Raw genomic sequence first — 21,984 nt, 5'->3', positions numbered from 1 at the left:
GCTTTAGGTTTAACATGAAATATTTTTCACTAGCTTGTAATTTTAAATTTTTCTCTCTTGAGATCAGCCACCTGTTTTTATGACCTTTGAGGAAAACCATTGCACTTGTTTTCCCCAACTGGGGTGCCTGATTCATTATGATGATTTAAAGAACAACTTTTAATTTTTCCCTTTCCATAAATGTACTTGAAGAAAAAAGTTGTGACACATTTTTAGTTTAAAAAAAAACATTTAACAACTCCCACCCCCCTCCAACTTTTATGTTCCTCAGTAGGATGTAAGGGGGAGTGGGAAGTTATGAAACCATTTACTTTGCTTTTCAAGTTACCTGGAAAAGTCAGATATGCAGAAAGATGTGTGTGTGGTTTCAAGAAGGCCTAGTTTCCTCAGGAAATGGCTTATGACTGTGCTTTCTTGCCAGTAACTTTTCAACCCATTGCTTGGTTTCATTTTTAAAAAAATACAAACAATATCAAAGCCAAAACCCACAAGATTTAATGTAACTGTATCTGGGTGGGAGTTAGAGACCCCAGTTAGATCACCGTTGTGAGGAAGGCTGCTGGAAAGCGCAGCCATGTTCTGTTCTTTGGGCAGGATCCTACCGGCAGATGTGTTGCTCTGCACTAACCAAGTCTTTCTATGGCAAGTGTCACAGGGCTAATGAGACAGAATGTGCCGAGGCGTGGGGTGAAACACGAGGCCTGCTTCCACAGAAACCAGTCTTCATCAGTTCTACCCCTTGCAGTGTCTGTTCCAGCGAGTGTATGTTGTCTGCTTATCACGTGTGCTCAGTGCTGCTTCTCTGTTCTTTACGTTCTGATTGAGATCACAAGGTCAGATGCCATGCACAGGATATGACTGCTGCTTCAGTTAATTCTGCTGCCACATTGCTCTCTTAAGAAAGAGAAAGCAGCTTCTTATCATTAATCTTTACCCTTAACAAAGAGCCCGTGCTGGAGCATTAGACTTGCAAGGCTGAGCTCTGTATGTTCTTCCTTGCTATGCCACTTCTCCCAAATGATTGACTCATCACATTGCTGTATATATATTTCCCAGTTTGAGATTGTCAAGCTTAAGAGATCTAACCATAGGGGTATTAGGCAAATAATGCTGTCAATCAATCTTGCAGCATTGTTAAATTGTTTGTGTTTAATGCAAAATACCCCACTTTTGTTGGAAGTGGGGAGAGTGTTGGGTGAAGTGAAATCTTTTCATATCAATTTTTCATAGAATCGTAGAACATCATTTTTATGCATTTGGAAAAGTGCTGTACCAAAAGCAAGATGGTACCTTATTAATCAAGAGATATATTATAAATGATGGGATAAAATTCAACAGCTTGGCTCTAGAAGCATATTCAAAAGAAGTAGGGTAGGATTTATCTTCTGTTCCTGTTGCTCTGGCTACCAACAGTAGTTCTGGTATCCATGGCCATAAAGGAAACGGTAACTAATTTTACATCATCATTGATCAAATCAGCATCTGTTTGGATATTTTCTATTGAAGAAGGAAAGCAACTACATACTTGTGTTTGTTAAGGTAATTGATAACAAATCTCATAACTAACGTAAAATAAGACAGATATAGGCCTTCCTGGTTCCAGGCATGGACAGCCAGTCTTACCTTGAAAGAGATGAGGAAATTTTCTCCATTGATAGATCAACCCATCACTGGTCCCAGAATCTCCCATTTCTTGTCTGATCCATGTGAACATGTGAATTCCTGGTTTTGTAGGAAGTGTATCAATTCAGAAGGAATAGTAATAAAAAAAAAAATCAGTGTGTGTGTTCACACCTGGGACAAAACAACAAATACATGTGTTCAGAGTCATCACTGGCATCATGTTATTTTATAATTATAGGATTTTGTACTTGATTAACAAGATTATTTATCAAAGTTTTCTGTTTGCTTTTGTAAAGTGGTCTTCAGCTGAAATGCCTGTAATGTAGTTAGTGTATTTATATTGAAGAGACTAGAAACCATAACTTATTTCTGGCAGAAGCAGAGATAAGTGAACATTTTCTGTCCTATGTTGAAACTTTGACTGGGGCTTTAACAGAACAATAGTTTCAACAGGTTTTACTCTACTGCATTCAGGGTTTCTATAGTAATTACTATGGCAACAGTGATGCAGAAAATGTTCCCACAGGAACCCAGCTGTGAATAATAACTAACAACTGAAAATGTTTTGCTTTTCCATCTCAGGTGAAATAGCCCTTCAGAAATTATGAATAATGAAATCGTGGAGGTTTTTTTCATTACTTAATGGGAAGTCATTCTGCTACATAAAAATCCAGATATTATGAAAGGGGTGTTTGGTTTCAGACACCTTTTTAATGTAGTGCTGAAGCATCATCCCTCAGACCAGTGAAGAGTGTTTAAAAACATTAGGTGTTAAATTTGGCACCAGCTTCAAATGTTTCATGTTGTAAAGAAACTTCCAATGCCAAATACGTAGTACAAAGTCTTCCGCTCAGAAATTATAACTTAGCTTTTATTAGCAGCATTGTTATGTAAATGCATTTACATAGTTCTTGATGATGAAACTATCTTAGTAGCCTTCTGACCTCACTGTGCAATGAAGATCAAGATCACAACAGTCACATGGTAGAGGTCAGTATTTGTTGACTTCAGTGTCTATTTATAAACTGCCTTCAAAAACTCTCTGCAGAAATAAATTTGTCAGTGTTTGTATTAAACAGAATATCCTGATGTCAGAGGATGCAATATTTATTGAAACTGTTTGTTGTTGAATCTAGCTCTCCTTGAATGCATAAACTGGCCTTTGTGCATCTAGTTGTCTTGTTTGTGTTTATTTCACTTTAGTTTAGAACAAAGGGGAAACCGGTCTGGTGTTTATGATATGAATGAACTTTTAAACTGAAAGCATTTTCAGGCTTGATTTGGTAGCTCTACTGTCATAGAGTAGGACAAAATGCTTATGGAGCTCAGGGGATTTATGGCCACAGAAAGAAGTTTAATGAGTTACATCAAAGGAACTGAAACAAGGGAAATGAAAGTAATGGATATTGAAAGGACACTGCTTATTCTTTTCAAGATCTAAAAGAATATGTTAAAACTGAATAAGAAAATTATGAAGATCACTTTGTTAAATATGAGGTGAAAAGAGTTTTCTAAGCCTAGGGGTCTGATAGTTGCTCTTGCAGTTATTTATGCAACTTAAGAATTGCTGTGCAGATGGAAATGAAAATGAAATCACTGTTTCCTTTGGGTTCCTGCAGTGGGCAGTCTGCTAATAATGCAAGTGAAATCTTACAAATCAAAATGTCTTTGTTGGGTCTAAAAGTTGCTTAATTTGATCTTGATGTATGTGTATACCACATATTGCTTTAAACTTTGGTTCAGGGTCTCTCGCAGTTAATTTTGGTGCATATAATGTAACTTGAGTTAAAACAAATTCAGTATACTGGCAACTTACTAAAGAAAACTGGTTGCATTGGATACATAACTAAAAATGTTTGCTTGCCTTGGATGTTTCAGCTGTTTCTTAACATATTTTGTTAAACTTAGTTGTGTTTATCATATCAGACTGGAAGTGTGCTGTCCTGGATTTCTTATTCCCCTAAAAGAAAAAAGGGTGTTTGGTGGGTTCTTATCTTTAAAAACAGCACCCAAAGTGGGGAAGGGGAGAAAATCCCAAGTCACAGTACTTTAAATTTCTGAATAAAAAGCTGTAGCAACAGGGAAAGGTTGTTTGAAAAAAATTGAAGCTTTTCCCATAGACTTTCTATAAATATTGATACTCTTTCCTGTGAAAGGTTTTGTTATTGATAAATTGATGAATTCTTGACTTTTTAATTGAACTTATTAATTAACTGACAATGCCTAAAGTTTGTAAGAAGTTCTGTTGCCTGTGTTTTAGCTTTGGCATGGTGAAATACGGGCTCATGTGCTGAGAATGACTCAGTATATTGCAGAATGTAACCTTTGGTGAGGTTTTCATGTCCAAGTTATTGAACTATATGTGACAAAATAGCTAAATGGAATTTGCCATGACAGCCTGCAATCCTTCAGACATGGCAGAGGGCAGAACTAGACTGCCCATAAAATTGTGTTATAATCTGGTATTTGTTGGGGGGTGGTTACTGTACGCTGAGGTTAAGTGATGGGCATGATTGCCTGCGCTTGGAGAAGTTTAGTTTATTAGCTCCAGTGGTGACATCTCTGTAACATCCTGTTACAATTTCGATCTAAAACTTTCTAGTCTGTCTGCATAGAAATTACAAGAGTGGTTCTTGTCACTCAATGTAAGGTTATTCTTCATGCAAGAATAATCTTTCTCAATGAAACAGTATTCTGAAAGTTACAATCCTTTATAAATGAACACATTTACTAAAAGCAGGTTTCCTTCCTTGACTGACTGGCTTGATGCCATATACTTGAGAGCAAGGTGTGAAAACATCTTACAGCCCTCTTTAGAAGGTGTGCAGGAATTCTTCGCTTTTCAACACGGAGAAGCCTCTAAATCAGCTTAATAACCATCCTATTTGACTTTTTTGTTACAAACCTACATTTTTGGCCTTTGCAGTTGATGTAGAAGCTATAACGCAGAAAAAGATGAAGCTGCAAATGAAGGGATAAAGAAATATCAGTATAGGAGTTTGTCGTGAAAGTTATATAATCTTGTATTGGATTGACTTGCCCGCAAATGTTACTTGTTTTAAATAGTGTTGCCCTCTCTATTCTGATCTTTCTAAAAGCCTGTTGGTCAACCACAGCTTTGCAGGAGTTCATGTTTACCTTCACTGAGAGAGCCAGATGATGTGAATCCAAACAAAAAGGACTTTCAGAAAACACCCATTTCCTTTATGAAGAACATGATGTGATTGCACTTGACTTAGTGCAATTTGAGGGTGTTAGAAGCTTCTCTACAAGCTTAAAATGCTGTTTGGTTCTGTTTCACAAATTGCTAAGAAATCCCTGGTATGCTTTCTCTGGATGAACCTTTTTGTTTCTGTCCAACCAGTAGCTATACTGTCTTGCTAAACTAAGTGGATTTCCCAGCCATAGGTTCTCAATGGCAGCTTATATTTTGAAATCAAAATGGAATAGACTTGTTCTCAACTTGAGCATGAATATTGTGATGTTTCTGCCTGAGGCTTGCTTTTTCTCACACTCTCATGATGGCAGCCATTTAAGCATTATCATCAGATCGTTGTTTTTCCCATGGGCCAGAGGATCTTACCTTGAGGGCTGGCTGTGTAGGGTGGAGATGAGCAAGCATTTCTTTTCAATGAGGAGTTCTCTTTGTGAAGAATTCCGCATGTATCTGTGATACAACAGTGGGATGAAGTAATAACAAAAATTAACAAACATGTTACTGCTGTTTCTCCTTCCTAGGATTCTTGAAACACTATAGGAATAATTTTAGGCTCTGCATTCAAAGTGAGCCAGTGAATAATCTTTCTGATCTTACAGTGATATTTTGTTACAGAAACATAATACAGGACTCTCTTCTCACCTTCCCCAGCATTAGCCGTACCTTTGTCAAACAGCAGAAAAGCCTGCAGCCTCCTCCTGGCTAGTAGCCAGGGCTTTTTGTTTCAGTTGGGAATAGAGTTCATATATGTCAAGGAGGATGCTTTTATAGTCATGTATATCAGACATTATTTACTGCATTGATCTGTAGTAGTTACAGATTAAGAAACATGTTTAAGGCTTTAAAACAAGCCCGTATTTCTTCAGAAGATGAAATGTCACAATATTAGGAATATCTGATTTTTAGATAGAAATGTAGAATTTTATGTGGTCTTCAGCTTTTTCTCCTCTTCCATAAAATTAGTATTAAATTCTACATGAAATTATTCAAGTACAGAAATAAGAAAAAAAAACATTTTGCGGCTTCTTTGGAGTTTATTAGTGATGGGCTATTTTACGGTGCTGTGCGTTGGTTCATAGTATAAGTAAACATGTTCTGAAGAAAGCATGGGAAAAGAGTAGGTGTGGGACAGCTCACTTTTAGATGTACCTACTTCAGTGCCGCTGTTTTCATCTGTGTAGAGCCAGATTCACAAGGGCTGGTTTTCGTTCTTAATACATTTATGACACATAGTTCATGATAGTAATACAATAAAAGATTATGTTAGTATTCAGGAAGTCAGCCCAGCTAGTAAAAACCAGCCATCTGTTTGGGTTTTTTTCCTTGGTGGGTGTTTTTGTTTCCCTCAAGGTATTAAAGTGTTCAATTACATTAGTTTATTATTGTGCATTAATTCAAATACCTGTAACTTAAAATGTCCAAGAGAAATCAGTATTGTTCAGAATTATTGTTCAAACCTAAAATGCTCCTGTGTATCTCAGGCTTCACCAGGTAAACCATGTTGAATGTTTTCTTTGTAATTAGTATCACAAATCTCCCAGTATGTTAAAATAAAAGTGCTTTTCTGAACAGTACATAGTGTACGCTTTTGATAGGTTGAGCAGATGACATTACAAAGAGAAGTTCTGAATAGTACATGCTATTTATTATTTAACAGTATCCTCATAAAATATTCACAGCTGTAATAACCTTTTCTTTGCAGACTGAAAAGAATTTTTACTTAGTGCAGCTTGTCTCTAAGTGATTTGAGCTTTCCTTTTATTATCTGAGAGAGTATTCATGTAGATTGGTGAAATGCGCTTTTATCTTCAAACAAGTGTAGCAGCTGAGTAGCTTTAAACAAAGCACACACAGCTTGGATGTTCATATCTAAAAAAATACTGTTGTAGTCAGTGATTCTGTGTGCAGGAGGACTGCAGGATCAGATGAAGATGTAGAAGTTATGTGAGCTTAATGTAAACTGGCATAAATCGTTCATTTATCTTGTCATGCTTCAGGAAAGATAACACACTTTTGTTAGTAAATGTAGCAGAAGCTTTAAAACAGTGCATGCTGTAGTCTTTAGATTCGTTTATACACGTATCTGTTGTCATTATAAGGTACAGCACGGTAAAGGTTGCACAAAAAACCTCCACTGATTTATTTGGGGAATCATGTTAATTTGGTGTCTGAAAACTGTGTCTAAATAAAGAATTCAATGAGGATGTCTTTGTCCAACAGATGTTTACATTGTATCTATTCATAGTACCATGTGTGAGGGAACCTAAACAGAAAACTATGCACAGCTGAAGAATGAAAGCATTATTTTATGACTTTTAATTATTTTTCTTAGTATTGTCAACAAAATTCTGGGGAACATAACTGGGTTCTGTCCTGAGTTGTGTGCAGACAGAATTGCAAAAATTACAGTTTCATTGATCTGTAAATGTTACTGCCACTGGTAAAAGGTGAGAAGAAAAAAAAGCAAGTTTTAATTTTAAGTTCCAAGGTGGAACTGGAATATGCAAGGTGTGTACTTACTCAGCTAATGTTGTTTGCAGGTTTTTTGCAAAATCATTTTAAGAAGGATCAGTGTTTTGTTTCCAGACAAACCTTTATAATGATGCTGGTTTAATATAAAATACTGGATTATTTTTCTGAATGCCAGCATCAAATGGGACAACATAAACGTACTATAAGGCAAATAATACCTAATTCAGCCTTGACGGCGATACTTCATTTTTAATTCAGTAAAAACCAACCAATGTTTATCCTTAATCCACGTAGTAATTTGTTAGAGTTATGGCAACATCTTGTCTTCATTGTATACACACTTCTGTCATATGTACTTAGAAAGAAAACAACATTTTTCTGTCTGTGGTAGTTTTTTATTTTATGGTTTATCTTTCTCCCCTCCTCTACAAGTGCTTTTCTTTTCTAAAGCTTTGCTCTGTGTGGGGCAGTGTGTAATACAGCATTGTGTCACAGAAAACATAGGGAGTTGATTTACTGTAATTAAGCTAATTAATATAAATTAATTGATGTATATTAGAAGTTCTAGAACTTTTTTTCATGTTGACTTAGGACTTGGAGTGATTCTCATAAATCACAGAATCAGGGACCTTACAAATCTTAATCCAATAATTCATTATATATTTAATTCTGTATATTTAATTCTGTATATTTAATTCTGCGGTCATTTACTCTCCAGACTATGAAATAATGGTAGAAGAACACTGGTTAAAGACAGAGCTCCACAACTCAGAGGATACTTACTACCAGTGTCAGATTTTCCTGCATTTTTAGTGGGTTTTTTTCAGTAAAATTCCAAATTATCCTCACTGAACAGCAGGATCACTAGGAAACTGTCAGGCAGGCAAGTCAGTATGGTTCAGGCATTCCCTGGTAAATGTTTCAACAGCTCTAAGGTACGTCTGAGCAACACAGATGTGAAGACTCCGTTTTGCATGGCTTGTTTTGCCAGGGTTAGAGTTTAAAGATTAAATGGAAGATAAACAGTTAAAATATATAGTGAAGAGGAGGAGGAGAAGGAATTTGACACTCAGACTCAGCTGCAAGTTAAGTGTCTTCACCAGTTAGTTGCCTATCCAAGTGACAGGCCTCTGCTTGCACTTTTCTCAGATTGGATGAACTTGGTTTCAGGCTTTTGTTTCCAAGGTAAACTTACTATAGAGATCTCCAAACCAAGCTCAGCTGACAGGTTTGGTGACCCCCTCCCTCCTACAGCCTGAAGAGTCCCTACATAATCCCACCTTCTAGTCTTTCATTCTTAAAGCTGCAGTAGTGGGGAGAAAGTGTTTTCATGACTTCTAGCTAAATGAAGAAAGATCCATCTTTAAGAAAGGCCAAGTATTATATATTACAGCTTTTAAATTACTGTTGTAAGTAATTGTAGGGAGTCTTTCCCTCACACATTTACTTCCTCTCAGCCATGACCTTGGTATGCGATAATCTATTTGATGTATTTCAAGAGTGCTAATCACAGTGCATGCAGTTGCAGTAACCATCCCTGTCTTGTTCATGACATCTGAAAAGTCTTACTGTATTATCCAGGTAATTTATTTTAGACTTAGGTGCCTAAGTCAGATCTGCTTGTCACTGTTAATGCCTATTAATTTGTCTCCTCTTTCCATCTTTAGGCTAACATTTTATTTTGTTCTGTCTGCTACCTACTTATGCCAGTGCTGACTTTTATTATTGGTCTGGTAAATTATTTCCAAACCAAGTGGTTCTAATACACATAGTGATATAATATCCCTCCTATCAAAGCATAACATTTATTGGTTATTAAAAATTTAGAATCCGTTGTCAGTTTTGTAGCTTTGTGGTTTTGTATATAAATTATCAAATAGCAGTTTAGTATTTTAATAGTTTTATAATAGAGGCAGACTGTTTCTTCATTAGCTTATATACTGCTACAATTCAGAAAAGAATTACCCAGTAAACAGAAGGTTCAAAAGTAACAGGAGTAGTGCCTTGTACAAAAACAGCAAGACATCGATTTAAGACTTACTTGAAAGAATCTGCAATATTCTACTTACTTTCAGTACAGTTCCCACTGATGTTGACAGGAAGATCAAGAGATCAAAATAACTTGATAGTGAAGGACCAAACTTAACACTGTAATAAGGTCTTGGTTTTGGTAGAACTGTATTTTACTTGAGGTGCAGCCGAGAACCAGAACTTCTGTTTTACTTCATTTTGATTTAGGGATTTATTCAGCTGAAAAATGCTGGTTCAGAATGGTGGTTATAAACAATTTATTAATATGCTTAGCCTAGACAGTTTCTAGTTATGGGATCAGTGAGATTTCTAACCAGTCTGTCAGTAAGATAATGGGATGGTACTTTTGCAGCCTTAATATCTTCATAAGTTTGAGACCGGCTGTATGAAATGCTTGCTTGTAATGGGAAACTAAACTTGATGTGTTCACTGTGTTACAAGCTTAAGCTTTGAATACTCCTGCCAGAATAAAAATAGGAAAGTAGTGGCCAGGCCAGATGCATAAAAGCAGAAGTTCTTGAAGAAATGCTTTAAGGTAGCCCATAGGATGGTAAGTAAATTTAATGCTTCAGCCTGATTTCTGCTCATTAGAAGAGCTGTGCACACACTGGGAAAAAAAACAGTTTGAAAGAGTTTAGTTACCCGCTGTGTATGAGTTGGAGCAGGCCAGTGAGTCATGGAGGAGCATATAGGGATTTCAATGTTTCACTACCTATTTAATTAATTCCTTTTAGTAAAACTGGCTTGTTTCATTAAGCTGCTGCATTTAAGGCTCTTTAATAACACTACAATAGTATTAAAATAATAATAGTGAGGTTCATTCTTACTGAAATGAAGTTATGGCTCTTGACTGATAAGGAAGGAGGATACCTATTGTGAAAACTGTCAAAATACAGATTTAATATTGTCTGCTCCCTATAAGGACTGGCTGTTGTTGTGTAGTCCGATGTGCTTTCAGTGAATGGGAAAGTTACAGATGGATGATAACATGGTTAGTCATCAGTCTTCTAGTGGATGGCTGTTGCTTTAGTATAGATGAATGATACAACAAACTTATTGCTTATTACAGAGTTCTCAGTTCTTGTTACAGAATGATTGTGGTAGAGATAATTTTTAATGAAGTTTTCTTTTCCCTTGTAACTGTCCATCATAAATTCTGCTATACTGAAAATGAAATGTCTTTTATTTCCCCTATATTCAGCTTAACTAAACCAGAACTAGTGCAATTTTGAATGAACTGAGAAAATAAAGACATGAACAGCATTAAAATATCAAAATAAAAATGCAGAAATGGAAGTTTAAACATGAGATTTTATTTTGGTTTTTAAAGTTCCTAAGGAGCACAACTCTATAGAAAGTTCCCAGTACTGACTGGTTCTGCTGTGAGACCACCTGTGAATAAAAATGATGCAAAATACTGTTAGGGCAGTTTCTAAGCTGTGTAAATTGCTGTTGTTAATCACACTTTTCTCCTTCCTCTAACCTTTCGGGTTAAAAATTTAGTTTTGTATATTTTAACTCGGAAAGCTGTAATAGAAAGATTTATTAGAGGGATGGTTTTTAATGGTAACTAAAGGTTGTCATGTATGCTGCCTTGTACTTTTCAATGATTTTATCAATGTGTTTCAAATACTGATATTCCTTCTGGTTGGCTGGCTGTTCAAATGAAAAAACATTAAGACTTATATCGTGCTTTAAGCCCAGCCAGTGACTCAGAACCATGCAGCCGCTCGCTCACTCCCCCCTCCTTTCTCCCTCAGCTCCCAGAGCCATAGGAGGAGAATTGAAAGAATGTAACTCCCACGGGTTGACATAAGAACAGCCCAGTAACTAAGGTATAAAACAAACCACTACTGCTGCCACCAATGATAATAATGATAAGGGAAATAACAAGGGAAGAGAATACAACTACTTGCCACCCGCCAACTGATACCCAGCCCGACCCGAGCAGCGATCTCGCCCTTCCGGGTAACTGCCCCCAGTTTATATACTGTGCATGACGTGCTGTGGTACGGAATACCTCTTTGGCTAGTTTGGGTCAGGTGTCCTGTCTCTGCTTCCTGCCGGCTTCCCCTCCTCCCTGGCAGAGCATGAGGCTCAGAAAGTCCTTGGTCAGAGTAAACATTACTGAGCAGCAACCAAAACCATCGGTGTTACCAGCGCTGTTCCCAGGCCGAAAGTCAAAAACATAGCGCTGCACCAGCTATCAAGAAAGAGAAAAATGACTGCTACTGCTGAACCCAGGACAACTTGCATCTCAACCTTTGATGTTACAAAAATGGCTCAGTTCTTGTGATTATGGTTTTTTGTGTTATGTTGGCATCTAAAACCATCTACTGTTATCACTGGCTCCATGATGTGTTTTAACATACATAAGAAAAATGTCAGCAAATATTTTACACCAAAATAGAGAAGATAGAAAAAAGAGAGAACTACTGCTATCCTGCCTCTACGGAAAAGAAACTGGGGCACAGTCTGTTGGAGTCCTTCAGGAGCTATAAGTAGCAGCAGTGACTTCTGAATCTTTCATGTGTTAGTCCGGTGCTTTAACTGCAAACGTGTTCTGTTGTTGTTGGGTGGTGAGGTTTGACAGGCAGCCATTTAATTTGCTCTTTTTTAACGCAGTTTTTTGTTCCTATTGTTATTTATGATGGCTTCTGTAATCTGTATAATTGTATGGTTGGAGTTGCAGTGTGCTCAACATTTAGGTCCCACTGTCAAACAATTTGTTGGTTCGGTCAGCTACAACAGGTCAGTCAAGCTTTGATCTGACTTCATGTTTAAAATTACAGCAATGTTTGCCTACGTTTTGTCAAGTCATTTAAGACCTTACTGGTGAAAAGCACTTATTAAGAGTGGAGAATGCTACAGTTGCTTTTCGGAAATAATTGTGCAGTGATAATTATAGGGTAGGAGAAAGGTTTTTGGAAGGAGTAAAAACAGAAGTCAGCTTATTTTTTTCAGTGTCACACAAAGGTATGGCTAGCTTGCTTTACACTGGGGCTTCACATAGCTTTCCTGTTAGGAATAAAGGCTCTTCAGTGTCCCCATCAAGTACAGCTGGCAGTCTGCACCATCTTGCATCACAGGGCATAATTGCAGCTTCATAGATCCACACTTCAGGTCAGGGTTGTCTCTGGTTTTTGAAGATGAGTAGGAGTAATGAGTTGTTGTCAGACATCAAGTCACTGTGTCTCTGAAGGTTTGTAAGGCTGCCATGTCTCTTAGCTCTCCAGCTGAATTAAAACATTTAACTAAACTGAAGAGAGAAACCTGTCAGAAGAACAGCCAAGGATATGTAAGGTGTCTTAGTACTTGAAGTACTTGTTTTTTTCTTTTCTCCATCTGTTATCATTCTGTTATTGATATAGAAAATGAGACAGCTGAAAATGTAACACTTTCCTTTGTCTCATCTTGCAGGCCAAAACAACAGCAACAGAACAATTTTTCCTTGTTTCCTTCTACCAAGGGCTGGAATTTCAGAGGGGTAAGTTTTTGATATTAGTTTGGTCATACTCTGTGAGATTCTTTCCTGCTTCTTTTCTGTTTGGGTAGCTGAGCAGGTAAATATGGAAGCATGTGTGTTCCAACAGTAATTAATTGAAAAGGTACATGAAGAAGCAATAGAAGTGAAACAGAGATCCTTAATATTTGCTGGTGGTATAAAGGAGCTTTTATTTGTGTCTGCTTCAGGTTTCAGAGGTGTACTTCTCGTGTAGATTAATTCTTTGAGATTCATGTTCTCCACTCTTTGTCCCCTGGAGAAGGACTTTTCATCAGGGACTGTAGTGACAGGAACAGGGGGTGGTGGGTTCAAACTTGAACAGGGGAGATTTAGGTTGGGTATAAGGAAGAAATTCTTTACTGTTAGATAAGTGAGTTACTGGAACAGGTTGCCTAAGCAAGTTGTGAATGCCCCATCCCTGGGGGCATTCACATGTTCACATTTTCAAGGCCAGGTTGGACAGGGCCTTGAGTGACAGGGTCTAGTGGAAGGTGTCCCTGCCCATGGAAGGGGGTTGGAGTTAGGTGATCTTTAAGGTCCTTTCCAATCCAAACCATCCTGTCATTCTGTAATTTGTTGAAAAACTGAATTTGATGGTGGTGCCATTCAGATAGCAATAGTGTGTTTGCCTTGTAAGTACTGTAGCCTAGGATACAGTCTAGGAGAAGAAGCTGTCACTACATATTGTATTTAAGTCATAGTCTTGCTGTAATCTTTTGGTTAAAGGGCTTTTCTGCCTTGCAAACATAATTTGGTATAATTGCCATTACCTGTAATATGGACTGACCTACACTGAATCTACAGAGTTTGGTTTTGTATATAGGAGACCATATAAATGTATTTTCTCTGAGCTTCTTCCAGCAAAACATTTAAGTATCCCAGACACATCCCAGGCATAGCTACAGGTTGGGCAAAGAAGAGATTCAGAGCAGTCCTGAGGACAAGAACTTGGTGGTGTTGGTCGATGAGAAACTGAACATGAGCCGGCAGTGTGTGCTCGCAGCCCAGAAAGCCAACCGTATCCTGGGCTGCATCAAAAGGAGCATGACCAGCAGGTCGAAGGAGGTGATCCTGCCCCTCTAGTCTGCTCTCATGAGACCTCACTTGTAGTATTGTGTGCAGTTCTGGTGTCCTCAACATAAAAAGGACATGGAACTGTTGGAACAAGTCCAGAGGAGGGCCACGAGGATGATCAGGGGACTGGAGCACCTCGCGTATGAAGACAGGTTGAGAAAGTTGGGGCTGTTCAGTGTGGAGAAGAGAAGGCTGCATGGAGACCTCATAGCAGCCTTCCAGTATCTGAAGGGGGGGCCTATAGGGATGCTGGGGATGGACTCTTCATTAGGGACTGTAGTGGCAGGACAAGCGGTAATGAGTTAAAACTTAAACAGGGGAAGTTTAGATTGGATATAAGGAAGAAATTCTTTCCTGTTAGGGTGGTGAGGCACTGGAATGGGTTGCCCAGGGAGGTTGTGAGTGCTCCATCCCTGGCAGTGTTCAAGGCCAGGGTGGATGAAGCCTTGGGAGAGATGGTTTAGTGTGAGGCGTCCCTGCCTATGGCAGGGGGGTTGGGACTAGATGATCTTGAGGTCCTTTCCAACCCTAACTATTCTATGATTCTATGATAAGTATAAAGACATTAAATGCTTTGCTGAAAGGGTGGATGGTACTGATAGGTTTAGTGGTCTGTGTTAGTCACAATATGGTAAACTTCATGAAAACTGAAAGTATTTTTCACAATGTCTGATGCTGACCTTGGTATTCTAATTTGATGTTTTAAATAGAGCATTCTCTGTTGTTTACTATGAGCTTTTTATGACACTATCTATTTCTTCCATTGCACTTACAAAACTGCAGGGATGAGGTTATTAGCTTTCCTAAGAAAATAGTTCCCTCATAACAGCATTGTCAAGAATGTGGGGAAAATACCAAGAATTTGTATATTAGTTGGAAGTTTTGAAGCCAGTTTAAAATAGACTCTAGTATTTCTCCCAGTTCTCAACTATGCTGGAAGAGTAATCATGGAGGAAAGTAGGTGTGAAAGTACTAGGAAGAGTATTGTCACTGAGTTGTAGCTGAAAAAACAATGATCCCAAATTCAGAGCAGTGGCTCACTGGAAGTAAGGACTTAGGGCTGGTTAAGCGTGGCAGCATGAAGTCTGTGATCCATGCTGTATGGCAGAGGTGGTACTGGTACATGAAGGACAGAGAACTAGGGAGCAAAAGACTTAAGAATCCATAACAGGAACCTGAAAAGAGATAGGAATAGGTAGTATTAGAGGGAACAGGCAGTGAGTATAAGACCTTCAACCTGCTTTCTTGATGTGTAGAAATGAAGACCTGTGAATTGTCTGCCATCTTATTTTTAAGGAAACATATACTAACACATACGTCAAGTTCTCTAGTTATACTATATCATAGGATGCATAGTAAGTGGTAGTTGCAGTTAATTGTTTGAAATAAACTACTGCATCAAGGGAAGAACCTCTATCAGTTGTTCACTTGATCTGTTTAGATGCTGAAACCAAGACAGCTGAGCCCTGGAGAAGAGAGCTAAGTCTCTGTGGATGTTTGCATTGTGTCTGTGTCAGCTTTATTTTGATGAATGGAAAAATTGTGTTATGGAAAGCCCAGTGAGCAGACTTGAAGTCATAAATGTTTTTATGTACATGGTGAATGATAAAAGGTTAACTTCGATGTCTTCTCAAATCGGAGTGAAACCTTATCGGGTAAAGGAACTAAGTTAATGTTGACCATGAAGCAGTACTATGCTTGAGTATAACATACAAAACTCTAACAGGCTTATGCATAACTGGTGTTTTAAACATCTGTGCTATTTCGATATTACAGACTATAATGCATGTTCATTTCAACATCAGAAAAAAACCGAGAAGGTGGTTAAGCACCGTGTGTCACATTGTGTTCACCTACCTGTCTTCAGTTTGCAGTCAGTTCACAGATTTTTGCTTTTTATGTCTGTGTACCATGCTGATAAAGTGAGTGTGTTAAAGCATCCTTGAACATACACCAACGTAAACCTCAAAGTAAGATAAGGAAGGCCCAGATGATAAACATATACCAAGGAAACTCCTCTGCACTTCACTTTGGCTCTTCTTTCTTAAGTTTATTTTGTCTTGAAAAGCTGTTTTTTCTGTATTGAGCCGCTCTTTCAAGCCCTATGTTAGAGATCACACTTAATTCTCTCAGTGGGGATTTCCATTACAAGATTATCTCATTTATGTGTATCCACCAATGCTGTCATTTTCAGGTAATGGTAGCAGTTACTTCCTGAACTTTGGGCAATGTTTAGGTATCAGTGGAGAGAAGGGAGCGGGTTTTTTTTTTTTTTTTTTTTTTTGTTGTTTTTCTTAAATACGGAAATAAATCCTGGTTTAAATTCAGACATACAGTCTAAATTTGAAATTTCTTAAGGCAGTACACTCTCTCTGCTCTATGCTCCTCCTGCATGTACACAAAGCATTGGGTTAATTTGGTCTTGGAAGAGGTTATATGGTCAGGTGTCTGGCAAACAGATGATTTTAGAGGGAAGGTATTTCTAGTGAGAACTGTAATTTTGGAGGAAGAACACAGTACCTGTAGAAACAAGAATATTGCAAGCTGGAGGGACAGTGTGATAGGAAAACCAGAACATGAAAGATTAGGTAGTTGATGTGGTATTTAGAAAAGGATTAAAGCAAAGGAAGATACTGGGTATAAGATAGCAGAAGGAAAGAGGGGGAACCTGCAATTTAGGAAGAGGAATACTTAAGATGGGGAAAGCAAAGCTGTGAAAGATGTGTGGAAATGGATAATGTATTCAAATGGAGGAAAGCTCCTAAGTGTGAAAGCAGAGAGATGGAAGTATGGAGTAGAGGCAGAAGTCTTCCATAAAACACTACAGGTTTATGAGTTCAGCCTTTGCCCATACTGACCCTGGGAAGATGCCATGTGGGTGTGGAGCAGTTTGTGGCCAGGGCTTGGTAAGAAGAGGCACGACTATCTGATGGGAGGGGATAGTTCTGAAGCAGGTGAGTTATATCTATAAAGAAAAGAACAGCACAAATCTCAGCACAAGAGATTGGTATTAATCCTAGTTTTGAGCTTTCTTCTGGCTGCCATTAACTCTTCTTCTTCTCATCTCCATGCCACTCTTCCCTTAAAATCTTGATGCAGATGAGTGGCTTTCCTTACCATTTGGTGCTTATACATAAGAGCCAGGAGATCAATATGTTTATGGAAATAATGCGTTATGTTGCCATATAGGATGGGAAACAGTTTTATTTAATAAAGGATCTCATCAAGTGAGGATTACATTTGTACAGTCATGCACGTGCAGTAATAGAAGATGTCAGGATTAAAACTTCTGTGGTTGGTTGGTAGCTATGATACAGTCTTGAGTTACACATTTGTGTGCTATTTTTTTCCATGGTAAGAGGAGTCAGGCTTATAAATAAGAAAGTTCTGAATTCAAGAAGACTAAGAATCTCTCCTGAGGAGTTTTGGATTTCAGCTTCTTCATGTGCCTCCCCTCCTGCTCTCTTAAAATCACCCACTTTCTGTTTTTGGCAGCAGGATCATTTTCTAGACTTAGTAATGTGAATGGTGGTCTCATGTTACTGAAAGCCTTCGACTTACTTTTTTTCTTATGATGTATTTAGATATGTTTGTAAAAGTAGAGATACATAATAGTCCCACTGTTGATACGATGACACTGAGAGGGCTATGAATAAGCTGTCACACAATCAAAAGAGAAGTGGTTACCTGATTAATGAAGAAGACTGGGGTTGTGGGTATAACTGAGTAAGGTGCTGGTTTTGTCTCCACTTAATCACTGTGTCTGTACTGTTCCACCAAGAGCTAGCATCATTTCCTGCATATTTTAAACAAACATCTGAACCATTATGATGGTTTCTTTGCTTTACCCCACTACACACCAAATTTGGGTGAAGAACTTCAGTGTTAAAAATAATTAAATAGTGAAATCCAAATCAACATTTTCTACTTGAAATAGTCTGAGTCATGTGTTTGGAGTGCAGTTGTCTGAAGATGGAAGGTAATTTGCTGCAACTAGGCTTCTTCCTATCTCCTTCTTTTTTGTTTCCTTTATAGTTTTGCAAAAGCATTTGACTAACCAGGCTGCAGATGTGGTCACCTGTGAGGAAGGCTGGTCTAATTTATGAGAAGCCTGATATAAAAATGTGCTAAACATGCTGAAAGTCAATTTTAGACATGTAAGTGGTTTCTTTGCTAGGTTTGCTGCAAGTGTGTTTGTGGGGGGAAAAAGTGTCTTTCGTGCCAAATGGGAAGAATTCCATACCTTTCAGGCTATTTGTGAAACAGTACATTTATTTTGTGCAGTTGGCAGACTTCAGTTATTCCTTTCAGGGTGAATGAATCAAAACAAGATAAAAGTTTCTGAGAAGTTCTTTCCTAGCTTTAAATCAATAATTAAATACATAAATTACATAATTACATACTTCCACAGAAAGCACCTCTTTACCTCTCATGGATTCTGACTGGGTTTACTTAATCTCTGTATGCACTGATGCTCAAGTGCATTAAGCTTAAGCAATGTTGTTACCTGTAATAGGCTCTTAGAAGTGATATCAGACAGACCTTTATTCACAGTTGTTGAAGCAAAATTATGCACTGATGTCTGTAGATCAAATGTTCTTACATACCAGTATCTCATATTATGACCAATAAGATTTTAAAACACAAGTTGGCGTACGTATACTAAAGGGCACAGGTGGTTTTCTGCTGTTTTAATATACTTGTATACACAATTTAAGTAGCTTCCTCCGTGGTGGGGAAAAAGTTTCGGAGTGTAATTGACAGCATAGCTGTGAGCAAAATAGTTACACCTGTTGAAAGTCACAAGCGAGTTCCTTCAGGTGTCACGGACAGACTCCTCCACCGGGGGGAGTACTGCTAGCATCCCTGCTCTCCCGTCCCTACTTTGGTACTGCCACCTGTCTCCATAGAGTCAGTCTCCTGCTGCTTCTAACCTCTTTAGTAGGTTAAAGAGATGCTAAGTGGATGCTTGATCCCTGGCCCGTCTTATCTTCCTTTTTCTTTGGAAAGAAAAAAGTACAAATTCCATATTCCTTTTTCTCCTTTCTAACTGATGATGTGTTCCTGTGCTTGACTTGCTGCTTTTACGTTTCTTCCCCCTTCTTCTTCTAGCGGGTTTAGGCTCTTCCATTTCAGAGTTTAATTACTCCAGCACTACTTCTCTTTTACTGTCTTTGTTCAGGCTTGCTTTTATTCTGTCTTTGTGGAGGTGCTGTTGTGCCTCTGTTCAGCATTGACCTTTCTTAGGCCAGAATGTCTCTGATACATGATATTACTAAAAGTGGTAAGAAGCAATTCTGTAAGTGTTTCTGCTTTGATGTATAATAAGATATATGCTGTAACGATAAAGCCTTTATAACGGGCTTAGTAGAAGCTGAGTTTCTCTGTGGTCTTGCAGTTTGTTCTTTGCAGCACTGCAAGAGCAGGGAGACTTTACTTCAGACTGTTGATAGCAGGAGTGTAGGGGGCAATAGGAGTGTTAAAAATTCCCTTCCATGATGCACAATTTGTAGTTCTCTGACTAGAGCTTATGAAGTGTACCAAGTAAACACCCAAGCCACTGATTTTTTTATTTGTAAAAGAGTTGGGTTTGATGTCTCAATGCTTAATCTATGGCGGAGTTTTAAATGTTTTAGCTTATTATTGCTTTTGTTTTTGAACAAACCATTGGAATTGTTGTTGATTAGTCACAAGAGTAATTTCTCTTGGAACAGCAAAGTTTATGTTGGCAAACAAATGGAGATGCTATCAGAAATTCATTGTGTGGCATTTGCGTAACTGGATAGCAGTCAATTCCATCTGCAGTTCCAAAACACACAGCAGAATTGTTGTATTCTTAATGTATACACTGAAGTTAAAAAGTAACTCAGTGTAACCAGTTAGACAATTGTGAAGAATTCAAGAATGTATTATTCCAAACTGATGTGCTGACTCAGCGTGGTTTAATTACCAGAAGTTCTACCCACAGTTTGTAATGTTAAGTTAGGTATGTCAGTGTCTTGAAATTCCAGCAAAACATTGTTTGATACATGTGTTCTTAGGTCTGTGATAAATGGCTGTATCTTTTTGTAGGATCAGTGGGTGGTGAAAATTAAGAGGTCCCTTGCAGACAGTAGTACTGCAAAAACAATGAACATGTGCTGGAGAGACACATATGAGGTATTTGTAAATGGGGTATAAAGGAGAATGATGCAGGCTGGCCTTTAGCCTTCACCAGGTTTCTGGGAGTCTGGGACTTGGGCAGAAATACTTGTGCTTGTTATATGATATGTTACTGCTCGTGCTGTCTAGAGAGTGCTGTAATGCTTAGCAGTTGCAATGTTTCATTAACTCAATTCAGTAGCAGTTTTATTAAACTTCTGCAGCTTTTACATCTGAAATAATCTGTAAGCAAAGTACAGAGTCATTCAACCTGCCCAGTTACCTAGTTTACAGGGCTACTTTACAGTAATTATATGCTATTTATATAAAATACACTTTAGATTGCACATTTCTTGGGGCAGGAATTTAGAGACATGTTTATAGAGCATTTGGATAATGCATTCTAGAAATTAAGAGACTGTCATAGGCTTTTACATCTGCAAGACTTTCCATCATTGTTTCTATTGTAAAGGGTGGGTATTCTGTTTATTAAAGCTCAGTTATTCAATTAATATTTTGAAATTTTCTGATTAAGAAAATAGTTTAATATCTCCCATTTGAACGAATTTCTTAAATTTCACGTTTTCACTAGATAGATATTTTATTGAAAAACACTTAATGCAGTCATTCTGTTAACATTATAGGGCTTTATTTTATGGGCCTTTAAGTGCTTTGTAACAAATTGATATTTGTTCCAGGTGTGGTTTATTATTTATTATAGAAATGTTCTGTATATGCTGTAAAAACCCTCATGCCAGCTATATTTCACATACAAACAATACTGAGCCATAAGCAACATGTGACAAAGCAGATAGCCTAAGAGAATGACAATTGGACCAGAGTTTGATGTTCTGGTATATAGCAGATTTCCTGTCTTTAATCATAAATTGGGTGTTACCTTGTACTCCCGCTGTCATTTACTATTCTTTTCTTTGCTCAACAGCAGATGAACTTGACCCCTGTTCAATTTAAGTCAGACCAAGCTTTGCCCATTTCTTTGTATTTGTTTGTCCCCACCCCACCAGTGGCTGCTCTTTGAGAACATGTGATGTGAAATTGCTGTTTCCCGTGGCTTGGTTTCAGAAACTTCTAATAGTTAACAGAGTGATGCGGTTGTCAGCTGAATATGATGCTACTCAGTCTGAGAAGCCATCATTTTACAAATAATTTTGAACTATATATTGATATTTTATTGATGCTACACTATTTCAGATTAGCAAGTTTATTTTAAAATGACTAGCAAACATTAATGGTTGCATACATGACTTTAAATTGCTTTTTTGCTTGGTTTTACTAGTCGTGGTGTTTGCAGTAGAGTTTGCTGTTACTACAACCTGTTACAAAATTGTTTTTAACATTGCCCTTTCCTTTTTTACCAAATCGTTGTGATGGTCTGTCGTATTATTTCCTAGTGCTCAGATTGTGAAAAATGTGCTGGTCAGTGTAAGTTGATTGTAGAAGTTGCCAATTTGGCTGTGCTGTTTTGAGTAGAGCTGTTTTGAATAAAAGGAGTTTCAAATAAAAAGTAAACTAAATGGGCTACACATTTGGAAAAGGTTGCAAAGGCATTGTTTGCAGAAACAGTTGGGAAATCCTCTGTGCTGTAATAGAGTTTTTGTTCAAACATCTGCCTCTCCATCTCCAGTTGTACAGGTTCTGATTTAGTTTGTCAAGTTGATCTTGTGACAGAAAGTTAAACAAAATCTTTTAAGGACCAGAAGAGAAGGAAATCCTTTTGAAAACATCTGAATGAGCTTATAAACAGTCCTTAAGAGCTGATACAGAAAGAAAAGGAAATTTTAGTTCCTTCTGATGTTTTCACTTGGAAGAAGCATTTTGAGTGTGTTTGTTGGTACTCTCTATGAAGACTGCTGTTCATCTGTAAAAGTGCTTTCACAGCCAGGTTCTCTCAGGGACATTT

General features: G+C 37.8%; 1 protein-coding gene across 5 annotated transcripts in view; it reads left to right on the top strand.

Moving 5' to 3' along the window:
* The window catches only part of ARHGEF3 (Rho guanine nucleotide exchange factor 3), a 117,958-nt gene that overhangs the window by 28,172 nt on the left and 67,802 nt on the right, over window positions 1-21,984 (top strand). For all 5 annotated transcript variants that reach the window (XM_065687413.1, XM_065687410.1, XM_065687411.1 and 2 more), the window contains exon 3: window positions 12,764-12,830. In XM_065687413.1, coding sequence (XP_065543485.1) covers window positions 12,764-12,830 — 67 coding nt within the window. The remainder of the gene's footprint in view (window positions 1-12,763; window positions 12,831-21,984) is intronic.

The sequence above is a fragment of the Lathamus discolor genome, chromosome 7, assembly GCF_037157495.1.
Source record: "Lathamus discolor isolate bLatDis1 chromosome 7, bLatDis1.hap1, whole genome shotgun sequence".
Taxonomy (NCBI): domain Eukaryota; kingdom Metazoa; phylum Chordata; class Aves; order Psittaciformes; family Psittacidae; genus Lathamus; species Lathamus discolor.
Note: the sequence above shows the minus strand (reverse complement) of the source record. Positions and strands in the feature narration are given on the sequence as shown.